This window comes from Rattus rattus, chromosome 1, assembly GCF_011064425.1.
Source record: "Rattus rattus isolate New Zealand chromosome 1, Rrattus_CSIRO_v1, whole genome shotgun sequence".
NCBI lineage: Eukaryota > Metazoa > Chordata > Mammalia > Rodentia > Muridae > Rattus > Rattus rattus.
In genome coordinates, this window is record NC_046154.1 from 269,404,316 (window position 1) to 269,431,839 (window position 27,524).

A 27,524-nucleotide genomic window follows, 5' to 3' on the forward strand; every position below is an offset into this window, starting at 1 on the left:
ACTAGCGCAGCAATATCCAGTGACTGACAAAGATCTCTGTCCTTAGTGACAAGGCCAGTGGCAGCTAAGGGGATATGCTGGCTGGTTTTGTATGCCAGCTTGACACAAGCTAGAGTCGGCAGAGAGGAAGGAGCCTCCCTTGAGGAAAGGCCTCCATGAGACCCAGCTGTAAGGCATTTTCTCAATTAGTGATCAAGGGGGAAGGGCTCAGCCCATTGTGGGTGGTGCCATCCCTGGGATGGTGGTCCTGGGTTCTATAAGAGAGCAAGCTGAGCAAGGCAGGGGAAGCAAGCCAGTGAGTAACATCCCTCCATGGCCTCTGCATCAGCTCCTGCTTCCTGACCTGCTTGAGTTCCAGTCCTGACTTCCTTTGGTGGTGAACAGCAATGTGGAAGTGTAAGCTGAATAAACCCTTTCCTCCCCAACTTGCTTCTTGGTGATAATGTCTTATCATAGCAAGCAAACCTTAAAACAGGGGCAATGTCTGAGGTGGGAAAGAAGCATCAGGAAATGACCAGTAAATATCCCCACCCCCCTTTCTGCACAGCTTTAGAGTAACTGGGAGAACACTGCAGACTCACTCCGCTGAATGTGCTGCCTGTTGAATGAGTTCGCTCACCCTAAAAGGACTGAGGTTCATTGCTCTCTGCTCAGAGAGTTCCTTTCCTCACTCCCTGTCTTCACACAGGTGCCAAACGCAGGCCGGAAAGAGGATGCTAGAGAAGTATGTGCCTCAGGTCTGTGAAGGGCTTCATCGCTAGCCCGTTTTACAAGCTGCCGCACCTAAGACCTTGGCACACGTAGCTAGTATTGCATGGCCTCAGTTGCAGGACCAACCCCATGGAAGTACAGGAGGCACAGTCAAAGGGGTTCAGGCACGGGTCGGGGGGGCGACCTTCCCCGTGGACCTTCTCTTTTCTTTTTTTTCTTTTTTTTTTTCCCCCGGAGCTGGGGACCGAACCCAGGGCCTTGCGCTTGCTAGGCAAGCGCTCTACCACTGAGCTAAATCCCCCCGCCCCCCATGGACCTTCTCAGGAGCATAGTCCAGCAGGTACAGGGGAAAGAACAGCCAGACATGGCGTCCCCCGCCCTTCTTTCTCAAGATGATTGGATCCTTGGGGTCTCATCCCAGTGTTAGGTTTGGTTAGGAGTAACAAAACCACGCCCCGGTTCTGCGTGGAGTAAGTTCAAGGGAGAAGCTTCTCGTAGGAGATCAAGTGCACGGTTCTGACGGAATCTAATCGCTTACTCGCCCTACTCCTGCAGGAGGCGGGGCTGACTGAGGGTTCCAGAGAGCACTCCTTGTGGTTGGAGAGGCACCGCCAGATGGGTATGCTCACTTCTGAGTGCTTCTTTGAGACTTTCAGTCAGGCATCTCGACCTTGAGTAAGGTTCTTCTCAAAACCCCTAAAGAGGGTTGGGGATTTAGCTCAGTGGTAGAGCGCTTGCTCAGGAAGCGCAAGGCTGGGTTCGGTCCCCAGTCCAAAAAAAGAACCAAAAAAAAAAAAAGGGGTTGGGGATTTAGCTCAGTGGTAGAGCGCTTGCCTAGCAAGCGCAAGGCCCTGGGTTCGGTCCCCAGCTCCGAAAAAAAAAAAAAAAAAAAAAACTGTACTGGGATGCTGGGGACCCAAGAGCCTCTCCATGGGACGGACAGAGAAACCAACAGAGGGAAAAGAGATGAGAGATGGTGGTGAACTGTCTGGCTTTGGCCTTTTTCATTGGTTCCTCACTTTTCTTGGGATTCAGACCTGGGGCAAAGAGCTGAGGTGAATACTTAACAGAGTAGACTTGGCCTCAGGTTCTCCATAAGGCCCTGGGTCGGGTCCTCAAAAAAAAAAAAAAAAAAAAAAAAAAAAGACTGTACTGGGGATGCTGGGGACCGAAGAGCCTCTCCATGGGACGGACAGAGAAACCAACAGAGGGAAAAGAGAGATGAGAGATGGTGGAGTGATGGAAGCTTCTGGAACTGTCTGGCTTTGGCCTTTTCATTGGTTCCTCACTTTTCTTGGGATTCAGACCTGGGGCAAAGAGCTGAGGTGAATACTTAACAGAGTAGACTTGGCCTCCAGGTTCTCCCGGTATCCCTCGGTCCCTACCTGGCACCCCATACCCTCTACCCTGAAATTTCCAGCCACAGAACTGTATGAGGCATCTATATTTTGGACCAAGAAAGACTTCCTTTCTATACACCATGAGATGGAGACGCACATTTTGTAGAAAAGCCTTGAAGATATTGAAATGGGGTTGTGGGGGGCCATGCTGGCATTTCCCGGGTGACCTCTCAGTGGAACACTACACAGCCCTGCAAGTTTATTTTAAAAAAGACCTATGGAGGATGACACCATAGCCATGAGCATTTGTAGTAGCCAACCAGGTCTAGTCTCTTCACCAAACAGACCTCTGCCCTCTGAAGCTTGCCCACGGCTGTTACAGGCTAATACTGGGGTCTTTGGCATGGCCTTCCCCAGAGTCTCACAGAGGTGTACCGAGGACCTTAAACTACTGACTACTGACACTCCCAGAGCAGACATTGGGTACAGGCTTCAGCTGACGCTCCCGAGACATATTGCAGGCTGTACCCATGCAGCCTGCATGTCCAGGACTGTTTTCAATCCAGAAGCAACAGTTTTATGTACACCAAGTCCCAACCCAAGATCCAGCAGAACAGAATCCCAAAGGGCAGGATGACCTGAGGAGAAAAGCTTCCCTGAGCTGACAGGGTTTTAATGCTCCACTTCATGGCTATATAAGGAAGCCATAGCTCTTTCTCCTCAAGCGGTCGGTGTGTGGCCGTGCTCAACAAAACAGAATTAAACTTCTCTGTACTTACTGAATGCTGCGACCGAGTCTCTCTACTTTGGCAAGGCAATGTAGCCCTGGCCTTCCTTGAAAAGCCACCCTGGAGAATGCTGGCCATTTGACAGCTATGTCAAACAAGTGTAAGGAGTGAATGTCTGCAAAACTCTCCCAAGGAAGCTGGCCTAGAACCAGTCTTACAGGCCTGCAACCTGTGCCCTAGTTCCAAAGGCAGGGACTAATCTTGTCTAGGCCAACAAAGGGAACTTCCTCATAGACCGGGAACCTCATCCATAGGGACGTTCAAGTAGAAAGGAATTCTCTCAAACACAGAGACAGTGTGAGTGAGTGCAACGGTCTCCTAGGTTTGCTTTCCTAACTAGAAAATAATGGCAAACTTTTAAAGCTCTGTTCTGCTGTACCATTCTAGATTGCAAAGGAGGCTTTTAGGGTCACTTAACATCAAACCACACCTACACAGATACTCAGGCCAACCATACTGAGAACAGCCATTTTTATCACCAACAATAATCTAGGAGACTTTTTTTTTTTATTATGTCAGGAGTTTTGACTTTGAAAGGGATTAAAATAAAATACTGGGTAAACTTTCAGTGAGTGAAGTATGTGTCCCTTCTGGATCGTGCTATTCTCTATAACCTACAAGATGTTTTTGTGCCCTACCTTTAATTAAATAATTAATTAATTTTTGTCTCTGAGGTGCTTTATAATCCTGTAACTTGTAGCAAAACTGGGAAGAGGCCGAAATTTTTTTTTCTATTCTTTTTTTTCAGAGTTGGGGATTGAACCCAGGGCCTTGTGCTTGCTAGGCAAGCACTCTACCACTGAGCCAAATCCCCAACCCTGAGGCCGAAATTTTTATTACCCAGAGATAAGGGAATGAATTCTGGCTGAGATATTAATAAGATTTGACATCCCTGAGGAGGTCAGTCTTACACCAATTGCTTCCGTGTCTGCCCTTGAATTCTTCTTTGAACTTCCCATCGAGGCTTTGTGCTAAAATATTGAACCCGGAGCCTTGTAAATACTTTTCAATGCTTCAACTTCTTTCTACATAGTCCCAGGCTTAGCTTCAAACTCGCCATGCGTTCTAGACGCCCCTCCCCCTGCCTCCTTCTCCTGGGTGCCTTACCATGTCCGACATTGTAATCATCTTTAAACGTCCTGTTCCTTAGTTATTAAATGGGCTAAAGTTGGGTGTGGCAGCTCATGGCCCCGGTCCCAGCACTGGGGAGGCTGACATAAGAGATTGCTATGAGGGTTGGGGATTCAGATCAGTGGTAGAGCGCTTGCCTAGCAAGCGCAAGGCCCTGGGTTTGGTCCCCAGCTCCGAAAAAAAGAAAAGAAAAGAAAAAAAAAAGAGATTGCTATGAGTCTGAGGTCAGCCTGGTCTATATAGTGAATTACGGGCCAGCCTGGGCTACTTTGCCTTAAACAAATAAATGCAAGCAACCAAGTCTCGAGTATACAGCTTGCTCACATGTATTTTGTACGTGTGCGCCTAGGTATTGTTCAAAGTCGTTATCTTGACTTCTCTTTAGATGTGTTGTAATAGTGATCTAGGATAATGGTCCTCAAAAACCATCCCTCCCTCCGCACCCCCACCCCCTTGAATTTATTGAGAAACCTTTATCTTCCCCCTAGGTTCTAAAGAACACCTTTCTGGTACTATCTGTGCTGTCACAGTGACAATTATTTTTTGCCAATAACAAGTTGGTTTTAGTGCTTGTACCTTTAAGATGAGTTGATAATCATTCGGTCATTCTGATATGATGCTAAATCTAGCAGGCAGATCGTAATTCAACTTGAATTAGTCTAAAATGTAAAGAAACCAGAGGTGTTTGTTTGTTTGTTTGTTTGTTTTTTCCTTTCAAGGCCCAGTTATTTGGGCCTCATTCATCCTCTCTAGACTGTATAAGTAGACATATTAACTAACCTCTCCAGGATGCAGCAAACAGGGCCCGAGGTGCAGTTTCCAAAGCCCAGGGGTGGGACAGAGCACCCTTAGCCCAAGGATTATGTTACAGACAACAGAGTTTCACACACACACACACACACACACACACACACACACACACACACACGGTGACAGTGGGCAGGAGTCAGAGCTACCACGTTGACTCATAGTCTATCACTGCGTACATTTTTCCCTTGTTTGGCTTGAAAGTGTTCATTGCCCACACCTTTTGCCCTGTGACCTCATGGATTAAGAAGTTTATGGGGCGTGGTGCGCACACCTTTAATCCCGTCACTCAAGAGGCAGGGGCAAGTAAATCCGTGAGTTCCAGGGCAGTCTGGGTCTAAATAGTGAATTCCGGGATAGCCACCCGTACTCCACATAAAGAGACACTGTCCCAAAGACACAAACACACACACAACACAAGAGACGTGTAAGGGTAACGGTATCAGCTTTACTAAGGAAGCTAGGTTAGGATATCCAGCTTGGACATCCTTGCTCCCACTTCTGCCTAGAAACTGCATGTAGCATTGTGGCTTTGTAGGGTGGGCTGTTGTTAACAGACCAGGGAGACATGGCCAGCCTTACACCTAGTCACGGGGCTGGGGGTGGGGGTGGGGTGTCCAGGCTATCCTTGCACTATCTATTTGTGCAAAAGATTTGTGCATCTGACCCTGGTCCTTTTGCCTGTCCACCAAAACCTTAAGGTGTCAAGAGCAGATGATGGAAGGAAATGGCAAAGCTCAAAGGCTGGGAGATTTCTCCCCAAAGGTTCTTAAAGAAACTCGAAGTGTCCATAGACTTCCCTATTCTATGGTTGCTACAATGTATCCTCCGGCAACGGGTAGAGGTTGGACACACTGTGTACAACCTGCTCTGATTCTGAGCAGTGGAGAAATGCATTCCAGATCAGATGATACCTTTAAAAACAAACAGCCTAAAGACAGGACCTTGCTGTACAGTCCAGGCTGGCCCACTTTGCCTTCTCTTTGCTGGGTCTCCCAAGATGCTGGATGACAGGCACGTACCACCAGGCCCAGTTAAAGTCTGCGTTCTTGAAGATAAACTTCTGTGAGCTAGAATGATGGCCAGTGGACAAGGCTTCCCCCAGCCACTCCTAACAGCATGAAGAACCTTCAACCCCACTTCCCGAAGAATCACGCCGGACTCGTAAGTACTTTAATTCACATTTTAATGTTTGAAAACTATGTTAACACTGCATTTATAGAACAGAACTTCTTACATTTTTTTTTATTTATACCACACCCCGAAGGAAAAAAAATACCCAACTTTATGTGATGGACAGTGAACAGGCAAGTCTAGTTACCTGTGATTCACTTTGGATGCCCACCTGAAATCATTTACAAGGTTTTTACATTAGTAAAATAGTGCTGTGCTACATGTACTGAGTCAGATGGGGACCGAAGACACATTGGACTCTAGAGACTGCACTGTGTACCGATGCTTAAGATTCAAGTGTTTGGGGTACGGGGGGCGACAAGACAGTCTATGTTGGCATCAATGCTAAAAGACAGACATGCACGACCTTCAAAGGCTCAGACATCACAGATGCTGTCCTTCAAACCTGCGCTCCTAGTAATGTTCAGCTCTCACCTCGCGGATCCCAAAGTTTAGGAAACAGCAACTTCATTTTTGAAAAAAACAAAAACAAAACAAAAAAAAAACCAAACCAAACCTTCCCAAGTTCTCTTTTCACAATTTCTATGAAGTAGCATCAACGGTCACTGTGAAAAGGACATAATGTAGTGAAAAGTCTCATTTTGGGCATGTCTGTGTCCATAGGACAATGATTTCCCCTAAAGCATCCTTTCCTGTAGCATCTAGACAACAGATCGCAATACCAGCATAAGAAATCAAAGCAGTTATTCCCCAGACATTTTTCTCTTTTCCAAACAATTAAGGTTTTAAGCTCCAGATTTACATTGACAGAACTATGGGAAAGAAGGTAAAATTCTTCTAGTTCCCAAACAAAACCACTAACGTCTATGAGAACATGGATTTTTTTTTTAAATGCGGAATACTAGTGACCTCTATTTCTGTGTGGATCAACACCTGCAAAAATATACAGCCTCCTATGTATGTACAACATATTTACAACAGATGAAGGGTTCCTAACGTGAGTCTCAGCTGCATAGATTCTTCAAGCCTTTGGACAGATAGGCCCAGAGCTTTGTGGTTCTTTCTCTCAGAAGCCCTCAGAAGAGACACCTGCATCCACTGGACATTAGCATTGTTCTCCACCCACTCAGACTTGGCCTTACTTTCAGTCATTACCCACAACCCCACTCTAAAGCCCCAAGTCCTTTATTATCAGGACTTCACTGTGTTTTAGAGGACTATGTTCTGTTACAGAAGGATTCTCAGACCTGCCGTCCTGGGAGAAACATTGTAACATTGTTAACTAGGAGTGTGGCCTCTCTCTCTGAGTGCCTGGATGCTCCCGTGAACAGGCAGCACCATTCTCAAAGCCCCGGTCTAGCTCTAACCGGATGGAGGCTTTGCTGTAAAGTAGAAACCGCACAGATGCTCACACCTCCCACCTCTGCCCTAGTCCAGTTAACGATGCCACCTCACACTGTGCTCCTGCATCAGCCCAGGCTCTGCTGCCCTTGCAGCTCCCTCAGCAGTTCCTGTCACCGGAACACTCCGTGTATCAATATTTTCTATTTTGCAGTGCCGGGACTGAATTTCACCAGGAGAGCACCCCACCCCACCACGAACATGGTCCCCTAAAAAACTCAGCAGTACCCTTTAGGGCTGCATTTGCAAAAGGCATTTTTAAAAATTTACCTATGTTTTCTGAAAGCCTCAATTGGAATCTTCACAGCTGTAAGAAAACAGACTAGTGCCTCGGGCTAGGTTCCCTAAAGTGCAGGCACCCCAAGTTTCACTCACCCCCTGTACTGCATTGGCAGCAGGACAGAACACAGGTAGGGGCTTCCAGGATGTTCTCTCTTTCCTGCATCTGCAGACACTGGTCGGGTCCTTTTCTACCTTTCCTGGCCCCCATCCCTCACAATCACCTTCTGAGGCTGGGCTGAGTGGTTCCCAAGCTTGATGTCACCGGCTTCACCTGGAGGCTGGACCTCAGACTTGCAGAGGACAGGTTGCTCTACCCACTGAGTCTGGTGGGGCTGACGATTTGCTGCTAAGTCTGCAGATGAGGTTCCTGCTGCTGGCCTGGGATGGGGAGGGGGTGCACAATTTGAGGAACACCAGCTTGGGGACTCAACTTCAATCCCAGAATTCTTGGCATAATTGTTACAGTGAGGCATCCTGCTACAGCCCTTAGTCCTCTGCAACCCACCCCGACGGTCTTATGTCTCTCTGCAGGGTCCATAAATGTACAAGAAGGACGGAGAGCCTTCATACCGTCCATCTGATCACCAAGCAGTGAACCCATGGCTACCCACACAGGAGCTGTTGAGAGTGCTGTGTGCTGGCCCCAAAGCTGGTACCCTGGAGAAGCTATGACGTTAACTGCAGGCAAGGAGGGGAACCCTAGGGACCCTCTTCTTTGACCACCATCCTACACTCAGGGTTTTGAACTTAGCCCCTCTTATCTTGGAGGAGACCGTGCTTCAGGGCACTGGGGTGGAGCCCTGACCCCACTGCCCAGCAGGTGATCTGTGGCAGAGACGAACGGTCCAGATTCTGCAACAGGCAATGGGGTATTCCTAGCGACTCCGACACACCCCATCTCCTACCTATCTGGGGACTTAGCTCTTCCACGGTCCTGTTACTCCATTTCAGCTCAACATCCTCTTCCAGCTGCTCTGGGTGGGTCTAACTGCCACATCTAACTCAACGGAGAAAAATCCACTCCAGGTGACAAAGCTTTAAAATCTGTTCTCCCTGTGATCAGGCCTAGACCATGCCTGAAAGAGTTGGTTTTCCTTCTGCACAGGCTCTGGGAACCCTACTTCTAAAAAGCAACACTAACCTAGGAATCTACAGTATTCTGTGTTACAAGAACCAGAGAACAGTTCTAAACCCAAGGTATGAAACTGGCTCTGGCCCGCAGTGTGCCGAAGGAAAAATCGGTTTCCCTCGGTGGAGGCCTACTAGGCTTGAGTCTACTAACTTAGCAGAATAATATCTGTTACGTCTGACTGTTCTGCTGAATGCTACCTGACGTCTGCGATGCAGGTATGTTCTGGCTGTCGGTTCATTATTCTGAACAAGTGTAAGAACAGCCCGCTTTACAGGACGACCACGGAAACTATGGAATTACTTGGTGGTACCTGACAAAATGACATTAAGACCCATTATATTCAAACTCAGGTACACATACAAAAGAGCTTTAACACACACACACACACACACACACACACACACACACACACACAAAAAGAAACCACGCATCACAGACATCAACAACAATGTGCTTCCTGCCAGTAAGTACACTGTGAATACATTTGTTTTACCAACACAAAAATCCAGAGGTCCGAAAATCACAACACGTCCCAGAGTTAGTGAGTTTTTGAATTCACTTTGCGAATGTGAAATTGAACTGTTACAGAAAAGGGGGTGGGGGGGACAGCAAGAGGGGAATGCAGCTTGCAAACTGAATTAATGTTTATCTTTTTAAACAGTGCAAACAGAGCTACAGAGGTTGGCAGGACCTTCCGTCATTTCCCATGACATGGGAAACGTTTGGGAAAAGGGTGGAGACGGCTGTGGGGTTTACCCTTTCTCCTGTCTGGGCCCTGTGGTCGGCGGCCTGAACAGGAGGCGGACAGAACTGTGAAGCACTATGAGAAGAATGATACACAGCGGCAGGCACTCTGATGTCTACCCTGTCTGCAGGACTTCAGGCAGGAGGAACGGCATCTATAGCTAAGTGTCCGGGCCACTCTGTTAGCGTCTACTCATCCCCGGTATGAAATCCGTGCTCAGTGTGTTTTTGTATCTGAGGATTTCAACCGGAACACAGCTGGCTGCAATACAGACCATTTGCAGAGAGAGGTCACTGTGTGCACCTCACCTGCTGTGGCTAAGCTATGGTAGCCACAGGGATCCCCATCAGGGGCAGACTGCTCTGGGTTCCCTAGCTGCCCGTGTCTGAAGCTCTTACAGTTTCCAGTCTCCTTGAAGTTTCCCTCTGCTCCCCTTAGGCAGGGATAGGGACAGAGTATAGGCAACTCTGCCCTCTTGCCTGGGTCACACGGAACAGGCGTAATGGGATACAAGGGAAAAAAAACAACAGACAGGGAGGGGCCTCCTGTCGTCCCAAGCTGTGGCAGGAGGGGACACACAGTGACTTCAGTGGTTCTCCACTGAGCCTCTCTCCGGGAGGTTTGCTTTCAGGACTGGATGGTGAGTTGATGGGGAATAGAAATGAGACTTATTTAAGGTACAAAAATCTTCTATTTGTAGTAACCTAGATTTATAGATATAAAACAAGTCTTTCAAAGACTCCATTAAAGTAAAGTACCCAGTATAAAACAGGCTGACCTATCCTAGGCCACCCTCAGGTACACATTCTCCTCTGTGGCGGAAAAGTTGGTGAACTTGACTAAAGGCTGCCGGGCTCACAAACCAACAAACCGTTTCCCCCTTCAACAACGTGGGTGTGGGCTGAAGGTAGTCTGGTTGAGGAATACGTCCTCCGACACGGAGTCAAGGGGGCCCAAGCAGGTGACTCAGCCTAGAGTAGCAGACGCTCCAGATGCCAAAGGGGAAACAAAGTTTCATTCCTGAGATCTCCCGAATGTGTATTTTAATATATACAGAGGCGCCATGCCCAAGCCTTCACAGCTACAGACACTCCCAGGGAATCGCTCCCCGTGGGAGTAGGACGGAGTACCAGCAGGCCCAGGACAGTCCCCGTCGGTGATCAGAGCTGCCTCAAATATTGGGCACGCTCAGATGCAGCCAGGGCATGCAACCTGTCTCTCAAAGGATTTAACCCCGTGTGCTATGTTAACCAAAATAGGCAAATTATTTATGAAACCTTTTTTTTTTCTCTGAAACCGTAATTTTTTTTCCGTAAAGCAAAATAAATATATACAATTCAAGATTATTTTCTCTTCTAAAAAGATCCAGATAGCGTGGGCGGAGCGTCAGTAGGAAAACGACTTCAGGAGCTGGGTATCTAACAGGTGAAGACGACTGTTGATCATGTTTCTGAAGTTCTGAGAGAGAGAAGCCACATCAGTGAGGAGAGGGAAGGAGAACTGTGGAAAGGGCTGGACAAGACGGCTGCACGAAATCCAGGGAGGTGGGAATCTAAGGTTCCTAAGCGGAGGTCCCGAGAGGGCATGAGTCTTCTAGGAGTGAGTCTCTGTGTCGCAACCCAGGAGGAGCTCTGTGCGTTTCTGTCTCTGTAAACTTGCAAAAGAAGAGTAGGAGGGCTGCTGATGGGGACTGGATGGGTGTGAGCAGGTGCTGGGCTGGTCGCTGCTGGTTTCAGTGGCCTTCGCCATTGCTGGAGGAGCAAGCCCAGTCGTAGATGACTAGGGGGATGCTGATCAAGGAGAACAACACCCCCAGGGCCAAGAAAAGGGCCGCCTGAAGCAAAGAGACATGGGTTATTTCCAACATGGCCGACATTTTCCATGTGCACCCCGGGAAGAACAGAAACTTCTGCCCTCCTCCATAGTGTCCCTTGGTATTTATTTGGAGTTTGTTACGACCGTGGCTGAACTTTCAAGACTCTCTTCTAGAACTGGGTGAATGTGACCCTGCATGACGGGCAAACAGCAAGCTGCTCTGGTGGTAATACCTTCTACTCCTGACTTCTGGGTCACCGCGGGTGTCCGCATGCTACAAATGCCTGGGCCTCCTTATGAGTTCCTCGATACAAAGATCACAACCTAATAAGCTGGGTGTGGCGGTAAACGCCTTTGGTCTCTGCACTTGGCAGGCAGAGCCCTGTGGGTTACAGACCAGCCTTGTCTATACGGGAGTTCCAAGCCGGCCACGGTTAGAGTTACAGAGTAAGACCCTGTCTCAAAATAAAGACAAGAACAAACAAACCCCCAAAACCCCCAAACCCAACAACTCAAAAGAGCTTTAGGAAACCTAGCCAGTGCATTTTGTTAGCCATCACCTGTCAATTCCCATTATTACTGAGAAACAAACATGAAACGTGAAGTCTCTGTTGATTTGATCTCAGGGTATTGGCAGCAGGGCAAAACTAAGTGATCTGAAAGAAGGGGAGATAGATGAAGGCCACATGCGGATCAGTCAGTCCGGCATCCAGGGTACATGAGCGTACACACTGCTTGAACTTGACAATGTTTCCCACAGACTTTGTGGGCTGGGGCTGGGGGCTCATGAGAGCCAGGAGCTTGACTGGAAACTGGAAGGAGTCTGAGCTAAGGAAACGGTGGTAAATGGTGTGGCTGATAATCCCTCGGCAAGCAGAGCTCCTCCCTAACACTCTTTGGGAGACCCGGTTTTGGTATATGAGCGGGTCTGCAGAAGCCTGCCGAGGTCGAGGGCACCAGGCCTCCACTAATTGTAGCTTCGGTAGGAGTTGGTGAATGTCCTGCCCTGAGAGCTGCTTCTTCCTTCCTGGCCTTGTGTGCACTCTCTGCACAGGGACAGGGGATCTGGGACTCATGGCTTTGAGGATGATTCTCTTGGGGAACTAGGGTTCTACCAGCATTGATGCTCGCCCTCCCGAGTGTGCAGTGAACCATCTGTCCTGCTTGCTTCTCTGCTCTGGGTCCAGAGACTAAGGCACCATGTGTGTCATGTGACTGCAGTGCCTATCCGATCTGGGAGGCAGCTCCCCAGCCAAGCCAAATGGTTCTCCTGACCAGACCGAGCCTCTTTAACCCTGTTCCCTCACTGTCCGAGCACATCACCTTCAAGATGCCCTTGAACTTCAGCAGATCCACAAACAGTCCCAATATAGAAAGGTGGTTCTGAATCCAGATCTGCTTGTTCCAAAGCGCTTCGGTCAAATCATAAAAAAACCCTGCACTGCCTGTGTCCTGACTTGCGTTAGGGAGCCAGATGGTAGAAATCGCTTCCCATCTTGCTAAAGACAAGGCATCGTTCTCCAGAGACCCAGGAGTGCAAACATCCACCCCCGAAGCCAGTCACACCCTGGGTGAGAACACAGGCAAAGGCCCAGTCAGAGCATCACTGGAAAAGCTACGGGGAGTGATGGCAAGAGTTCTGATCTGAAGCTTTGGGTAAGGGGAGACTGTTGGCTTGCAAGTTTAGATGGGGAAAAGTATAGACCGGAAGAATGACAGTGCTCCGGGCAGAAGACATACCCAAATCCTTTGAGTATTCTTGTCTCCATCCTGGTTCGTGATTTTTAAATAAAGGGACGAAGGAAGGATGAAAATGAGCATGTTAGCAGACGTCACCCCTGAAAAAAATCAAGAAAGCAATTGTTTTAGGGGTCTCGAGAGGAAAGTCGCAACCACAAAGAACGTCCAGAAACGGCCATGTGGCCACGAAGCCATACCTACGACTCCAAATATATCCTTCATGGACGGGATGAAGATCACCAACAGGTTGATAATCACGAGGAGTATGATGGTCACCAGGACATGGCGACACAGGTGGAACTTCGTCTTCTTGGCCAGCTCAAACAACGAGGACCGGACCTGCAGCAAAAGCAGAGATTAAAAGTGCTCCAGACCGCGCGGGGGCCGACCTCCACTCTCACAGGAGCTGATTTATTGGGAATTTCTCAAGCATTTTCAGTCTGCTTAACAGTCTGAAGGTCTGGGGGGTCTGGACACCAAGCATTAAGACCCCGTGTATGAAATAGTAGGGTTTCCCTTTGGGTGGCGTGACTTCCACTTGAGTGGTCTCTATGGTAAGGTAGGACCGAGAGGCAAATACTCCTATCTATCTATATTCTTTTTTTTTTTTTTTTCGGAGCTGGGGACCGAACCCAGGGCCTTGCGCTTCCTAGGTAAGCGCTCTACCCCTGAGCTAAATCCCCAGCCCAATCTATCTATATTCTTGTACAAAGAGAACAGTGGAAGACCAGAAGGCAGATCCAGTCCCTAGAAGCCACACTAACTTAAGGATCCCACTTGCCGTCTAAGAGGCTTGGGTTGAGCCGAGTGACGATGACCAGAAAATCTACCCATGCAGGCTTCCTCTGAACAGGATCCTGAAGTCAGAGGGACTGGCCAAAGCCTGGCATCTCCCTGTTCCCCGAAAGCCCATTACTCACTGTGAAGAACAGTACGGGCACCGTGAGGATGACGGCCACAATGACGGCCAGTCGCACAGTCAGGATGAGAATGTCGCCTGTGCTCTGGTACTTGTGAAGGAGGTCTGACTGCACCTTTTCTGAAACGAGAGGGAGTCAGGGAGGCTTTAAAGGAGACCCTCACATTGACCGTTCACCTAAATAAGCAAGAGCCAGGAAGCTGTGCTGGCTGGTTTTGTGTCGACGTGACACAAGCTGGAGTCATCGGGGAGAAGGGAAGCTCCGTTGAGGAAATGCCTCCATGAGATTCAGCAGTAGGGCATTTTCTTAACTAGTGATCAATCCAGGAGGCCCCAGCACATGGTGGTGGGGCCATCCCTGGGCTGGTGGTCCTGGGTTCTATAAGAAAGCAGGCTGAGCAAGCCATGGAGAGCAAGCCAGTAAGCGGCACCCCTCCCTGGCCTCTGCATCAGCTCCTGCCTCCAGAGTGCTGCCTTGTGTGAGTTCCTGTCCTGACTTCCTTTAGTGATGAACAGCAATGTGGAAGTGTAAGCTGAACAAACCCTTTCCTCCCCAGCTTGCTTCTTGGTCATGGTGTCTGTGCAGGAATAGAAACCCTGACTGAGGTAGAAGGCAAGGTTTTGAAGGTTTTGAAGAATCTGTAAATTCAAAGAAATGTCCACATGAACTGTGTGCTATCAGCTAAATTGGATCTGAAGTCCCCAACAGAAGGAGCTGCCTAGAACGGGAGGCTCTATTTGTATTAAAGAACACGTATGGGGGAGGGGGGTATGAAACCCTTTCTCTTTGCCTTTCCACACTGGAAACTCACACCAAATAACGTCAGACTTCCTGCAGGAACCATGGGCCACACAACCCTCTCTCCTGCCAACCTGCTCCTTCTGTCTTAACTTCGGTTTCAAGCAGTCAGCAAACTAACTCAGCCGCCATCAGGAAAGAACTCTTCCCGTTTGTGCCCATTTCCCCCGTGCAACAGTCGTTAGTGTCGGAGCGACTTCCATTTGCCTCAACTCACAACTATAGAAGATGTCGTTTCGAAGGCCGTGGATGCTGCAACAGAAGCTTGAGAAGGACGGGAAACCCTCACTCTTCACGAGTGGCTACCCACCCCCTCACCACTCTCCTCCCGAGCCTCTCACTGTCTCAAGGCTGTGGGCAAGAAGCTCAGACTGTGACACACCGGCCCCCACCATCGGTTTCTGAAAAAGGACTGGAGGTTATAGTTTAAAAAAAAACTCATTAGATCGAATTTTCTTTACTCGAAGCGCATTAACCACCTATAAATAGCCGAGATTCTCCCTCTAACCATATGAACGGACCCAGGCTCTATTACCGTTGGAAAGATGGATGTACGAAGATGACGCATACCTTGACCAAGGTCACCCGGGCCGCGAACGCTAGCTCTCTTTTCTACCCTCCCCACTGACCCTGTGATACAGGAAACCCCAGAACGGCATTTTTACAAAATCGAGAGAGGAGGTTTGTTGGTGCTGTCCCCTGATGCTTGTGAAGTCAGTAACCTTCCTCCAAACTAAATTAATCTGTCAATCTGTTTGAATGTTAGATTATTTTATGGTGAGGGATGAGTCTAAAGAAGAATTTAATAGGATAGCAGAACCTATTTAAATAGTTCTCAAACTGCAGGGCCATGGGTGAGAAGCCCCGGCAGGAAAGCCAGCCGCCATCCAGACGGGGTCGGCAGCACAAACGGAAACCACAGTCTCTCAACCTCTGCTTCTTCCCTGTCTTACCCTTGCCTCCCAGTGCGGCACCGAGTTCCGGAGAACAATTAGGTGCTTTATTTTTAATTAACGTTGATTGTCACGAGTGTGGGCTCCGCTCTTTCTCACTTTCAGCGTGTGTGCCTGTCTCTCTCTCTCTCTCCCTTTTCTATTAATGGAATCTGACCCAGTTTGCGGTGTCAAGCAGGAAAACCTTCTCCGGTGCCGTTTTAAATTCTCCTAAGATGGAGTGCTTCTAAAATGCGATTTCTCTGAAGAAGGGAAAAAGCTCCAGAGGAAGAAAAGAGTTTACATCATTTTCAGGAATTATTCTACTCTGTGACTTGAGTAAACGTGTTAGGAACCATTACCGGTTCCTAACCGGGCAAGACAAAGCAAAACAGAGAACTTGGATCTTTTGTTTACTCTTTGGTTTCGATGTAAAGTCACTTCAGTATTGGGTTTTCCTGATGTTTTCACAGATAGGCATGGCCGGCGGAATCACTTACCATAAAAGGTCAGGTACCCAAAGATGGCGGTCAGGAAGTACATGACAAACATAGCAAAGAAGGAGATGTTGGAAACCATCTGCATTTTTTTCTGTGACCGACTGAAAACAAAGACAAAAGAATTTTTAAAAATTATCTCGCTGATTTAAAGCGCCAGGGTCACCCTGAACCGGAGAGTTTCTCTGGTCAAGCTAATGCATGCCCTGAGCGGCTGACCTCCTGCAGTGATGTGGCTCAGTAATTCCTTAATAAGGAATGGGTGCTGAGAGGCAGAGCCCAGGATTACTCCTGAGTGCCCTTCCAGGGGCTTTTAAAAGCCTGCCATGTTCTCATCTGCAGGGTGGACAGTTTTTAAGAAAAACACTGGTGGTTGCTTTGGTTTCCCACGCTGACCGGGTACAGGGAGGGACATTCAAACGTTCTTCCCCGGTCCGAGCGGTGAGTTAGACCAACCCTAGGTCTGCTGACTGGGGTCTGGTTTGGCTTAGCCTCAAGTACACTCTGAGTTCTGCCTATCTCCATGAACTCAGGAGCTCTCGGCTAAGATGGGCTCTAGTGGTCAGGCTTATGCTGGGGCTGGGATGACCCTTCAAGCTGAGCTACCGAACAAAGAATAAACAGCCTGTGTCGCTTTCCACCAGCCATAGCATCTAGTTAGGCTGTCAGATAGCAAAGGCGTTGTGGGAAGTGTAGAGAACAGGGACACTGGGAAGGACACAGTGAAAGGGGGTCACAAACTAAGTACTGACTACTCACTAAAAACAATTTTATACATATATTACATATATATAAACATATATAAATATATACATAAAAATATATACACATTTATATATTTATTACATATATATAATAAAAGGATATACTTATTAAATTCTCTAAGTTTAGGATCATACGGAAAGAATAAGCTGTGTGCACATAGATGCAGGCACTTCAAAATTTAAATTTAGCTGCGTAGCCATTACCTAGGAGAGTCACAAAACACTCAAGAAAGCCTGCCAAGTGCTAAGGGACATCTCCCAATGGGAATGGGAGACACTGTGTGCTTCTTCTGAGTTCAAGACTACATGGGTGACAGCCTTTATGTAGAGTGAGTCTGAAGACCGTGGGCTAAAAAAGCACCTGTGAGAACTTATAACCTGGCCTTTACCTCTCTCTGAGACAACATAAAAGCTAAGTCCATAGGAAGGCAGGATGGTAGTGTACTATTAGAGAAGCTGAGGCAGGGGGATTGTGAGTTTGAGGGTAACCTGGGCTACCTGGTAAGATCCTATCTTAAAAACAACTGTAGGTAATGAAACCCAACACAGATAATGACTAATTAATCACTTAAGGCCACATAGCTTGTTACTTTCTTAATTTATAGCCAAAGATATTGCCCATTCTGTAGCTTCCTTAACACAGGGCTCGCTGGAGAATGGCAGGACTACAGTGAACGCTGAAGCTGGATGTTGAGTCTGTGTTTATTTTCAGATGAAATCTGCCCACTGGTAGGAGGGGGTGGTAAGGAACCAGGTACGATAGCAAAGTGAGTCTTACTCTTTGAGCTCGCTGTAGATTGGCAGGACAGACGGGTGGCAGACAAACGCAAACGCGATGGTTGGTAAAGCATACACCGTCTACTCGAAGGAAAAAGAACACATTCAGGATCGGTACCTTCACCATGAAAATCACGCAGCTGCCTTATGTCTGAGCTTATCATCAGCCTGCTCCTCAGAGTCCTGGGATTACGTGATGACTAAGAGGATTTTGGTCTCCAGATATGAGCAGCTCTTCCAAGAAGGCTTATTCAGTAGAGCCACAGGGCTCCTCTGATAGAGGAACTTAGAGCCGGCTCCCATGGTGAGTGTCAAATAAGGATACTGTCAGGTACATGGGTCCCCAATGCAGCTGAGAGAGCACTGGACAGGGCATTGCTACTCTCTGACATCCTTCGATAAATGGCGTGACTTGTTTAGTGCACACTTAAAAGATGGTATCTAAGCAGGAAGGTGGTGGTGCACGCCTTTAATTCCAGCCAGCACTCGGGAAGCAAAGGCAGACAGATCTGAGTTCAAGGCTGGCCTGATCTATATAGTGAGACTGTGTCTCAAAACAAACAAACAAAAATGCTATCTAGTAGAGAGTTTAATAACTCTCTACTTTGGCTATATTTTTAGAGTAAAGAAAGACATCTATTCATTCTTTTGGAGGAGGTATTTTTGTTTTAAAACCCCCAAACTCAGCTTCTAATACAGAAACAAAAACAAAAAACAAACCACAAAACTAAACAAACAAAACCAAAAGAAAAATAAAACAAAACCTGAGGGAGAGTAAGGAAAAGTAATGCATGTGATGATCTAACTGTCCCCAACACCTTCTAACAGGAACCTGTGACGGGAAAATAGGACCTTCACTTTCACAGCCATGGGAAGCCCCGTGGGGATTCCACCCAAGTCTGACTGACTGCAGAGGTGGCTCCTGTCTTCTAGGCTGCCAAGCAAGCCACAATAGTACAAAGGTTTCTAAGTGCTCAATTAGGTATTCCCTCCACAACCTCCGCACAGGAGAGGCTGGAGGGTGTGACTAATCAAAGCACCACCCAGCGCTCCACACAGGAGAGGCGTGGAGACCATCATCTAGAGAGATCGTTACAAGGACGCAAAGGTAAAGGGTGTGACGGGGAGCGTGTGTGCAGCAGAGCTGTGAATTCCTCAAAGGTGCATGAAGGAACAGCACACAGAGGAACGATGTGCTGACTTCCTTTAAAGGTGAATACATCCCAAATGGGTGGCTACAACAGGCACAAGAGACATTATTATTGAATAATTTCAATAAAAATGCTTACCTTTGAGTTGAAGGTGACATACTTTGGTGTGCACGCGTCAGTCACGTTAGCACTTACTGTTGAGTTCTGTTCCCCATTCATGCAAGGAATCTGAAATTTCTTGTAGATGACCTGGTATTGAGAGACACAGGAGAAACAACGGAGACTGTATTAAAGCCAAGACACGAACAACTGCCCCAGGGTCTCTGACAATGTCAAAACTGCAGCAAGTGCTTCTATCAGAACTTACCACTATCAGGAAAAAAACCATGCAGCTCAAGGAAAATCCACTAGTGTAGCCAAGATACCCTTTAAAAAACAAAAATAGCAATTACTTTCATGACTTCATTTCTTTTTTTTTTTTTTTGGTTCTTTTTTTCGGAGCTGGGGACCGAACCCAGGGCCTTGCGCTTCCTAGGCAAGCGCTCTACCACTGAGCTAAATCCCCAACCCCATGACTTCATTTCTTGTAGGCATTACTTCAAGCACAGTTTGGGACGTCAATAAGCCCACGAGTCCATGTGAAAGAAAGATGCTAGTTTACTTGACAAAATCATATGGATAGGAGAATGATAGTAAGGCTTTGAATAAAAGCATCACATTTGACATTTTGATTCCAGGAATATCTGGAAGATTTCAGGACACAGATCTTAGAATCTAGGGAAAAGGTCTTTTGGCTTTGGCCCTCAACCTCTGTGTTGGTGCATCCTGATGCCAAACGGACTTACTCCTTGGTCTTCCTCACAGCTCATTCTTGTGCACTTACTGTGGGAATCCTGAATGGCACTGATAAACTCCTCTCTCGATGAGAGGCCAACACAAGTGGACGTGAGCTTCTGGGAACAGAGACCAGCGGTTTTCAGCCTTCCTAACACTGTGACCTTTAACACAGTTTCTCATGCTGTGGTGACCCCCAACCATAGCATTTTCATTGCTACTTCATAACTGTAATTTTGGTATGGTTATGAATCATAATGAAAATATCTGATATGCCACTCCTGTGGGAGGGTCATTTGACCCCTTAAGGGGGTCATGACCTACAGGTTGAGAACCGCTGGAATAGGGTATTTGAGGGCCTTATGCCTCTTGGAATGCTCCGGAAAGGTGGTCACCTCAACCTCCATAAGGGCACATGGCCTCCCAGGAACTGCATTATTCTCACACACCCCCCTCCCCGGGAAGAACTGTTTACTATAACCAGAGGGGACAGACACGCCTACAGAAACCCAGAGAGCAGAGAAATAAGTAGTTAGGAAAAACCTACTTATAAACTTCATAGACACTGTATGACTGACTCTGACACATCTTAGTTTACCCAAGATAAAAACGAACAAACAAACAACCCTCGAAACTCACAATTACATTTGGAAGAATTTCAATACAAAGTTTGCCTTAAATTAGCCCAGATTTTAAAAATGCAATTTGGAGCCTTCAGACAGATGGAATTCTGTCTTCATTATTCACTGTGTGAAATCCCCGAAGTCCTAGGCATGCTTGCCTCCAAATATAAGCACAAAAACAAACGTCAAAACCAAACGGATGGCTTGCAGATCATCTGCCTTTCTTTTTTTAAACTTTTCAATTTACCCTTTGGCAGGCGAGTCACTAAGCCTGACTGTTTTCTAAACCTAAGTGTGGCTCATAACAGTTCTGTTTTGTCTTGATTAGCAGATTTGAAATCTCTAAGTATAAATGATCAGAATATTTAAAACCACAAGCCAGCCAAAGCTAATAGATCTTGAGTTTAAGACTTAGGGAGACCCTGTTTCTGAATTCACAGGAAGTAGAGATGTAACTCAGTAGTAGACCATTTGGGTAGCATGCATAAAGTCCTGAGTTCGATCCCCAACACCGTAAAATAAAAAAAAACACAACACGACACAACTTAGTAGGAGAGTTCCATTTTCTGGACTTCTTTTTTTTTTTTTTATAGAAGACTAAGTTGTGCTACTGAAAATATCAAATGTCAACTCTGGTTCCAGAACCTCCTCCCTCCCATCTCCAGCTCAGTAAAAAGGCTTCTCAGAGTCTGCACTGTGTTCTCAATATCACGTTAACATCAGCCCTCACTAACACTTCCAGTTTATGGTTTATTTGGTCTCTCTTAATGAACAAAAGCAAAGCTGTCCGTTTTCCGTTTCTGATCATCGGGGACTGGACTGCCTGTGACAAAGGCCAGATCTTTCTTTGCTCACCCAGGTTCTTCAAGAGACACAGCGGGAGAATTATACCAAAGGTTACCATCACCACCAACACGCGGCCATCGACGTACCAGGCTCTGGAAGGCAGGCAAGGGCTGGGTTAGAGTTTTTAATTGGAAACTGACATTGTTGAACCCCACCATAACTTTACTATGATCTCATTTCCATGCGACTGATGGAAGGGGTTTCCCCCGCCCCACTGGCTAAATGTAGCATTCCTGTGAATTATTTATGAATCATGTTTTCAAAGCCAACTTAGTATGTGGCATTCTGTCAGATTACAACTTGTCTTATCAATCATTTAAAGAGAAAATTCTTTCCGTTTTATTTGTATGAGCTCAGCAAGAAAGGAGCCACCACAGGTAGGCATCCTCCCTCCTGGATCCTTTGAATTTGACCTTGAGTGGAACACAGGGGAACTACGGCTTCTACAGTTTCCCTTGAAGGGAGATGGAGACACGGCTGACAAGGACCCTTCAATAATCGGCCAAACATAAAGCTGTGCCAAACGCAGCGCTCCCTAGGGTAAGCTACATTTTTAATGATGTAAGTTCATGGACATTCTGCTCCCGAATGCCAGGAACTTTCTTTAAAGAAAAGAAGGTAGTGTTTTCTCTCCTTTGCATGTCGTCCTTCTGTGTTCAGGACACTCTACATGTGCTCTCTTTCGAGGGCATAGGTATGGGGTTCAAGCTCTCTACCATTTTCAAGGTAATGGATGAATCCAGAGATACCTGGCGTCACACGTCTTCCATTTATTTATTTGTGACCCTTTAATAAATACACTTCCTCGTGTTATGCTGACCCCCCAGCCATAAAATTATTCTGTTGCTGCTTCATAGCTGTATTTTGCTACTGTTATGAATCGCAATGTAATTATCTGATATGCGGCCCCTGAGAACCAATGAAAGCAATCAGTTAAGTCACGACACACACCAAAAAACGAGAAAGGGAAAAAGGTGAGAAGCTTACGAAAATGTCTCCTCCTCTCCCATGAGGGATTTTATGGCTGAAGGAAGTTCGTTTTTCACTATGAAGAGGTAGCTCAGCATTGCTGGAGGAGAACGAGAACAAGTTTAGAACGGGTGACACCACAGCTCTTCTCTCAAGGCACAGGGACGGTGGCAGCTGCTCCCAGGCCCGCCTTCAGTGAGCACAGGTGACGCTAGCTCTCGCTGCAGCGTTTGACCCTGCCTCTGCTTTACTGGAGTGCCACGCAAGCAGCAAGGACACTCACTGCTCGCATCGAGTTAAGTCGCACGTGGACACCCAGCCGGCCACCAGCACCAGAGAAGCCAGTGATGTCTGCACAGAACCAAGCCATGCAAGAGAAACTCGCCCTTCTTACCGCCAGTGTTCTGCAGAGAGGTGGCTCCGAAGATCACCAGCTTCCCCGTGGTGCCGAAGACTTGCTCTCCCAGCTTTTCGTAGACCATGCAGCCTATTGACAAATTGAGTTTGAGAGTACAAGAGACGACAAGGTTCTAAGAGTCAGGACGGCTGGCATCTCTCGGTGCTGTGGGCTACTCTTCAAATGACCGTGTGCCTGTCTCAAACTCTTCTTACCTTGGCACTGGAGGGGTTAAGCCACTGCCCTTTTGAACAACCCTGACACCTCTCAATGTCACACCCTACCACACTGTTTCTCCTTTGTCAAGCAGGCTTCAGGAATATTACAAGATTCAGTCATGCTGGGGGGTTGGGGGAGTTCCCACACTAGCTAATCTTAACTCATGGATCTGGCATATGGTATTAAAGATTTGATTTTTAAAGATCCTCATGTTCAAGAACAAAAATACGTAGTAAATAAATAAATTCTTTTGCATTAAGGTCCTGATTAGGCTAATTATCTTCTACTGGAAGTAGGAGGCCCATCCACACTTTAACCCCAGGCCTCCTTCACCACAGGAGAATAATAATGACTTCATCAGGGAAGATTCTTGCTGTAGCTGACCATGGTTAATGCAGACAGTTGTAACAGATCAAAGTACTAAGAAAAAGTCAAAGTGGAGGACTTGGCCTCAAATAGGAAAACTATATCGCACCTCTCTCCCGGCCCCTCCCCCACAGCCCTTCCCCAATCTCCCATCCTTAAATGAAACTAATTAAGCTCAGTGGGCCACATAAAGAAAAGGAACGGGGAGGACCTGGTGAGGAGGGTTCCAGACGGAAGGGGAGGGGCAGAGAGAGGAAAAACAGGGATTCAAGTACTAAAATTCATTATATAAATGCACGAAACTGCCAAACGCTTCTTCAAAATGTAACAGAAGTATCTCCCTGATATCCCTTTAATCCCTCCTGCTTTGAATGTAACAGCAAACTTAGAACATCTACCAGTCACGACACAAGAATTTTCATCCCGTGTAAATACGGTTCAGAGACACGTAGCTGACCAAACAAAGTGGCAGACGCGTCTTCCCGAAGGAGAGACTGCAGAATGGAAGTCCGCCTGAAGAGAATTTTGGTTGTAGCAAAATTCTCAAGTGGCCATCCAGCTCATTTGAATATATAGTAAATTTCTAAACCAATTCGCCAAAAATAATAAATAAACAATAAAACGTTTATGCTTCCCGGGGGCAGTTCATAATTTCAGAAGGTTCACAAGAAGCAATTTGGGTCAGGCTATAATTAAACCTTTGCTTAACCTCATGTAAGACTGGTGTTTAAACTGGATAATGACTAGACTCTGAATTTATTACAGAACATTCCAGTCATCTGCATACAACAGCTGGCCAACAAGGCTTTAGTCAAAGTATTACAAACATTATCCAGTGTCCCCGGAGTAGAAAATAAACACTTCAGGGGTTACACTGCCCAGAGAACTCAAAGTCCCTGGTAGCGAGCTCACTCCCACAATGCCTTGGGGGCAACGTTTTCTTGTTGGAATATGCACAACGAGAATAAAAGGCCCGTTTGCTTAAGACATCGGAGTCTACGAAATAAAAACATAAGATCTTTGTCCAAGGTTTACCAAGGCCTAAGGAAGCAGTGGAGCTTTTAAAATAAGGTCACCCCAAACTAGAAAAACGGGTACAACGGAGAGCGCGCTGTAAAATGACACAATGCACACTGTCCTGAGCATCCTGCCTCCAACGACATCGTACATCTCAGCTTACCGGTTTCCTTGGAGCAGATCAGTAGTAGGTTTATTGAGTATATAGACAATAACGTCACCGAAGTCAGAAGTATCCTACAGTGAAGAAAATAAATCCTGTTGTATTATCTTGAGAACACATCATGGAAAGGCAAAGACCTCCTAAAAGCTGGCTGCCTGCTTAGTTAAAATCCTCACTAGAATTCTTCTATCGGATGAAACGCTCATCAGAACCTACGTGAGTGTACCTGTCACCATGGGGGATGTAATTAAACACCCAAGCAGTTACAGGAAGACATTGAGGTGACACGGCTGTAAAATCAGGTTATGAAAGAAAGGCTTTGTAGCCTATGGCTTGAATACTGTCGGGATACATCCTGGTGAGAAAGTGGTTTTGCACACAGACCTTAAGCGAGTGACCATGTGACTTTGGCGGAACTGCTTGGCTTCCAGACCTCTGATTCCTCATGTATAGTCCAAAGATACACCAGATGACGTGACCCATCACTCAGAAGCTATTCCTCCACGTGAGCGTATGTCATTAATCTAATTCTTTTCCTCTGCACCTGGTTCCTCTTAGATGTGGGGGCTCTCCACAATCGAGTACAACACAAGAACAAATTCATGTTTTTGTTTTGGTACACCTGGCTCATTAACAGACCTTTCTCCAGAAAAGGGACAGCTAAAGTGACGTGGGGGCGTCCACGGTTTATTTCTATAGCGCTCGGGTAAACCAGACATGATCATGGAAAAGCAAAAGGCTTGTTAATTAGAAAAAGAAAACTCCAGCCCACAAACAAAACCCCCACACTTCCTCATACAAGGAACAATGCCCCACACAAATTGGCCCCACTTTAGCCTTAGCATAATTAAAAGCGGTTCTTTTTCTGGTGAGTGTTATCGAGAGGCACTTGGCACCTCAGGAGGCTCTCTGTGAACTCAGGCTCTCACACCTCCCCCGCTGCACACCTGTGGGCCTACAGCTCTGCCCGGAGGCTGCCTCTTCTGGCCTCTCTTGTCTCTCTCACACCGGGCAGAATGGCTGCTTCCCCTGATCCTAAGGCATTGATTCCCCTGCAAACTGCACTCGCTACTTGGAGAGACGACTAGGGAGTTCACGGTCGCCAGAACAGATGGACTCCAGAAACAGATCTGGAAACGAGAAGGCCAGGCTCCATGGAGGCAAAACAAACACCAGGAGAAAGAACAATAAAACTGAGCACTGGGAAAATCCTGCTGGCAAAGGGAAACTGAGGCCATTCATGATCGCCGAGAAAGAGCATTCTGATTTATACTTATTCGGCAAAGGTCTCTGAGTGAGGAGTCCAATGAAGAGTTAAGGTAAGTCCCAGTGGTACACATACACACACACATATACATGCTGAATAAATATATATGTTTATATACATATACAAACACATACACATATATACATGTTGAATAAATATATGTATATATACACATACACATATATACATATTGAATAAATATATATGCATATACACACATATACATGTTGAATAAATATATATACACATACACACATATATACATGCTGAATAAATATATATGCGCGCGCGCACACACACACGCACGCACACACACACACACACACACACACACTGAAGAAACAAGCTTTGAGTTTCATTGAACGCAAGTTCATTGAGTTCAAGGGGCAACTTCTCCAAGCCCATGTGACATGCACAGGGTAACCTGGACTTCCTCGGAGGCCTTCCACCCACAGACCCAAGAATGATGAAGGGAAATTGCAGCCTTGTAAGAGGAAGATGCAGCTAGCAAGAAGAGCTGATCGTCGCCATCTACGGAATAGCGACGCACCCTAAGAACACGGCTGTGGTACTCGCTCATCTGCTAAAGAGCTCTTGGGACCACACAGCTCTTACATGGTTCCTTTCCCCTTCCGGGCTCCAGCTCTCTGTAGATGATACTCCGTGGTCTCTAGCCAACGGCAGAGGTGAAGAACCTCTTCAAACGCTCCTGATGGACCTCAAGAAATACGGATCAAGGAAGATATCAGTGAAGTGTCCCTGTCTATCCCAGCCCTGAACACGGCGGGATGAAGCATTCTCACGATAATGAAAATGACTCGGTCCTTCCATCTGTGGTGACATAATATGGCACCCTGCAGCCAAACATGCAGTGTCCGGGAGTCTTTGCCTCAGACCATCCAATCTCTGAAGAGTCTCTTTTTCCTCCTTCTCAAAACACCTCCATCTTCTTCTTTCTCCACCCTCCTCCCCTAGAACAGTCTTACCACATAGTCCAACCTGACTTCAAATCCATGAACCTCCTGCCTCAGCCACCTGAGTGCTGAGATTTCAAATGGGAGCCACCACACCCAGCCAGAGCTTCTTGTCCAGAACTGGAAACCAATATTAAACAAACCCCGGGGCTCAAGAGATAAGAGCAATGGTTGCTCTCCCAAGGGGATGGGGATCATTCCCTAGAGGACACACATGGCAGCTCATATCCAGTTGGAGCTCTAGTCCCAGGGGACCCGAGGCTCTCTTCTGGCTCTCCACAAAGCACTGTACACACACGGCAGTACACAGGCAGACAGGCAAACAAAACAGCCATACACAAAACACTTTTTTTAAAAAAAAACCTATCTTTTTCTATCAGGTCACTAAAAAGCAAACTGTAGATGTGAAAACTCCAACTTCCATTAGGCTATACCAAAACCGAGCAGAAAACTTAGAGGGATGCACCTTTTTTTTTTGTGATAATGTTGTCTAATTGATTCCAACAAATGGTTGGAGAATGGTTTAAGAAACTCAGGGGAGGAGGGGGAAGCAAAAGAAAGAAAAACAACAAGAAAAAAAATAGTTTAAAGAAAAGAAAGAAAGAAACTCAAGTTAGAGATGCTTTAAGAACCAAAGACCATGACATCCGGACGAGTGAGCCAAGAAGAAAGAGGGAGGATAAAGCGTGTGGTTACTTATGGGAATGCCGGGTCTCAAGCTAACACTGACCCTCTCTGTCCAAACATTCGAACTCATAATCATGGCTTCCTGCAAAGACACAACACCACCTGTCGGACACCGCGGCTTCCACGCTGCTAAGCACCCGGGAAAAGCTGGCTGCTGAAGGGGGCGTTCTGATGTGGTGACTGGGTTGCCAAGGTCTTCCAGGCCATCTTTGCCAAGGGATCTTAAGTATGTAACTAGACGAGGACAGGTAGGAGGGGAGGCGAGACGATGCACTTTGGACTGTGAAGAGTCCTTGT

At 46.9% G+C, this 27,524-nt stretch overlaps 1 protein-coding gene across 1 annotated transcript in view; it reads right to left on the reverse strand.

Annotated features, from left to right (window-relative positions):
• Window positions 1-9,264: 9,264 nt before the first annotated feature.
• Slc38a1 (solute carrier family 38 member 1) overlaps window positions 9,265-27,524 on the reverse strand; it is a 68,078-nt gene continuing 49,818 nt past the window's right edge. Inside the window, exons 5-16 of the mRNA XM_032885550.1 lie at window positions 24,300-24,373; window positions 22,532-22,624; window positions 22,156-22,237; window positions 21,178-21,260; window positions 19,233-19,291; window positions 19,004-19,114; window positions 17,716-17,795; window positions 16,177-16,277; window positions 13,947-14,065; window positions 13,224-13,365; window positions 13,027-13,124; window positions 9,265-11,305 (exon numbers count right to left, since the gene is read on the reverse strand). Of these exons, the coding sequence (XP_032741441.1) occupies window positions 11,204-11,305; window positions 13,027-13,124; window positions 13,224-13,365; window positions 13,947-14,065; window positions 16,177-16,277; window positions 17,716-17,795; window positions 19,004-19,114; window positions 19,233-19,291; window positions 21,178-21,260; window positions 22,156-22,237; window positions 22,532-22,624; window positions 24,300-24,373 (1,144 nt within the window). The 3' untranslated portion in view covers window positions 9,265-11,203. The remainder of the gene's footprint in view (window positions 11,306-13,026; window positions 13,125-13,223; window positions 13,366-13,946; window positions 14,066-16,176; window positions 16,278-17,715; window positions 17,796-19,003; window positions 19,115-19,232; window positions 19,292-21,177; window positions 21,261-22,155; window positions 22,238-22,531; window positions 22,625-24,299; window positions 24,374-27,524) is intronic.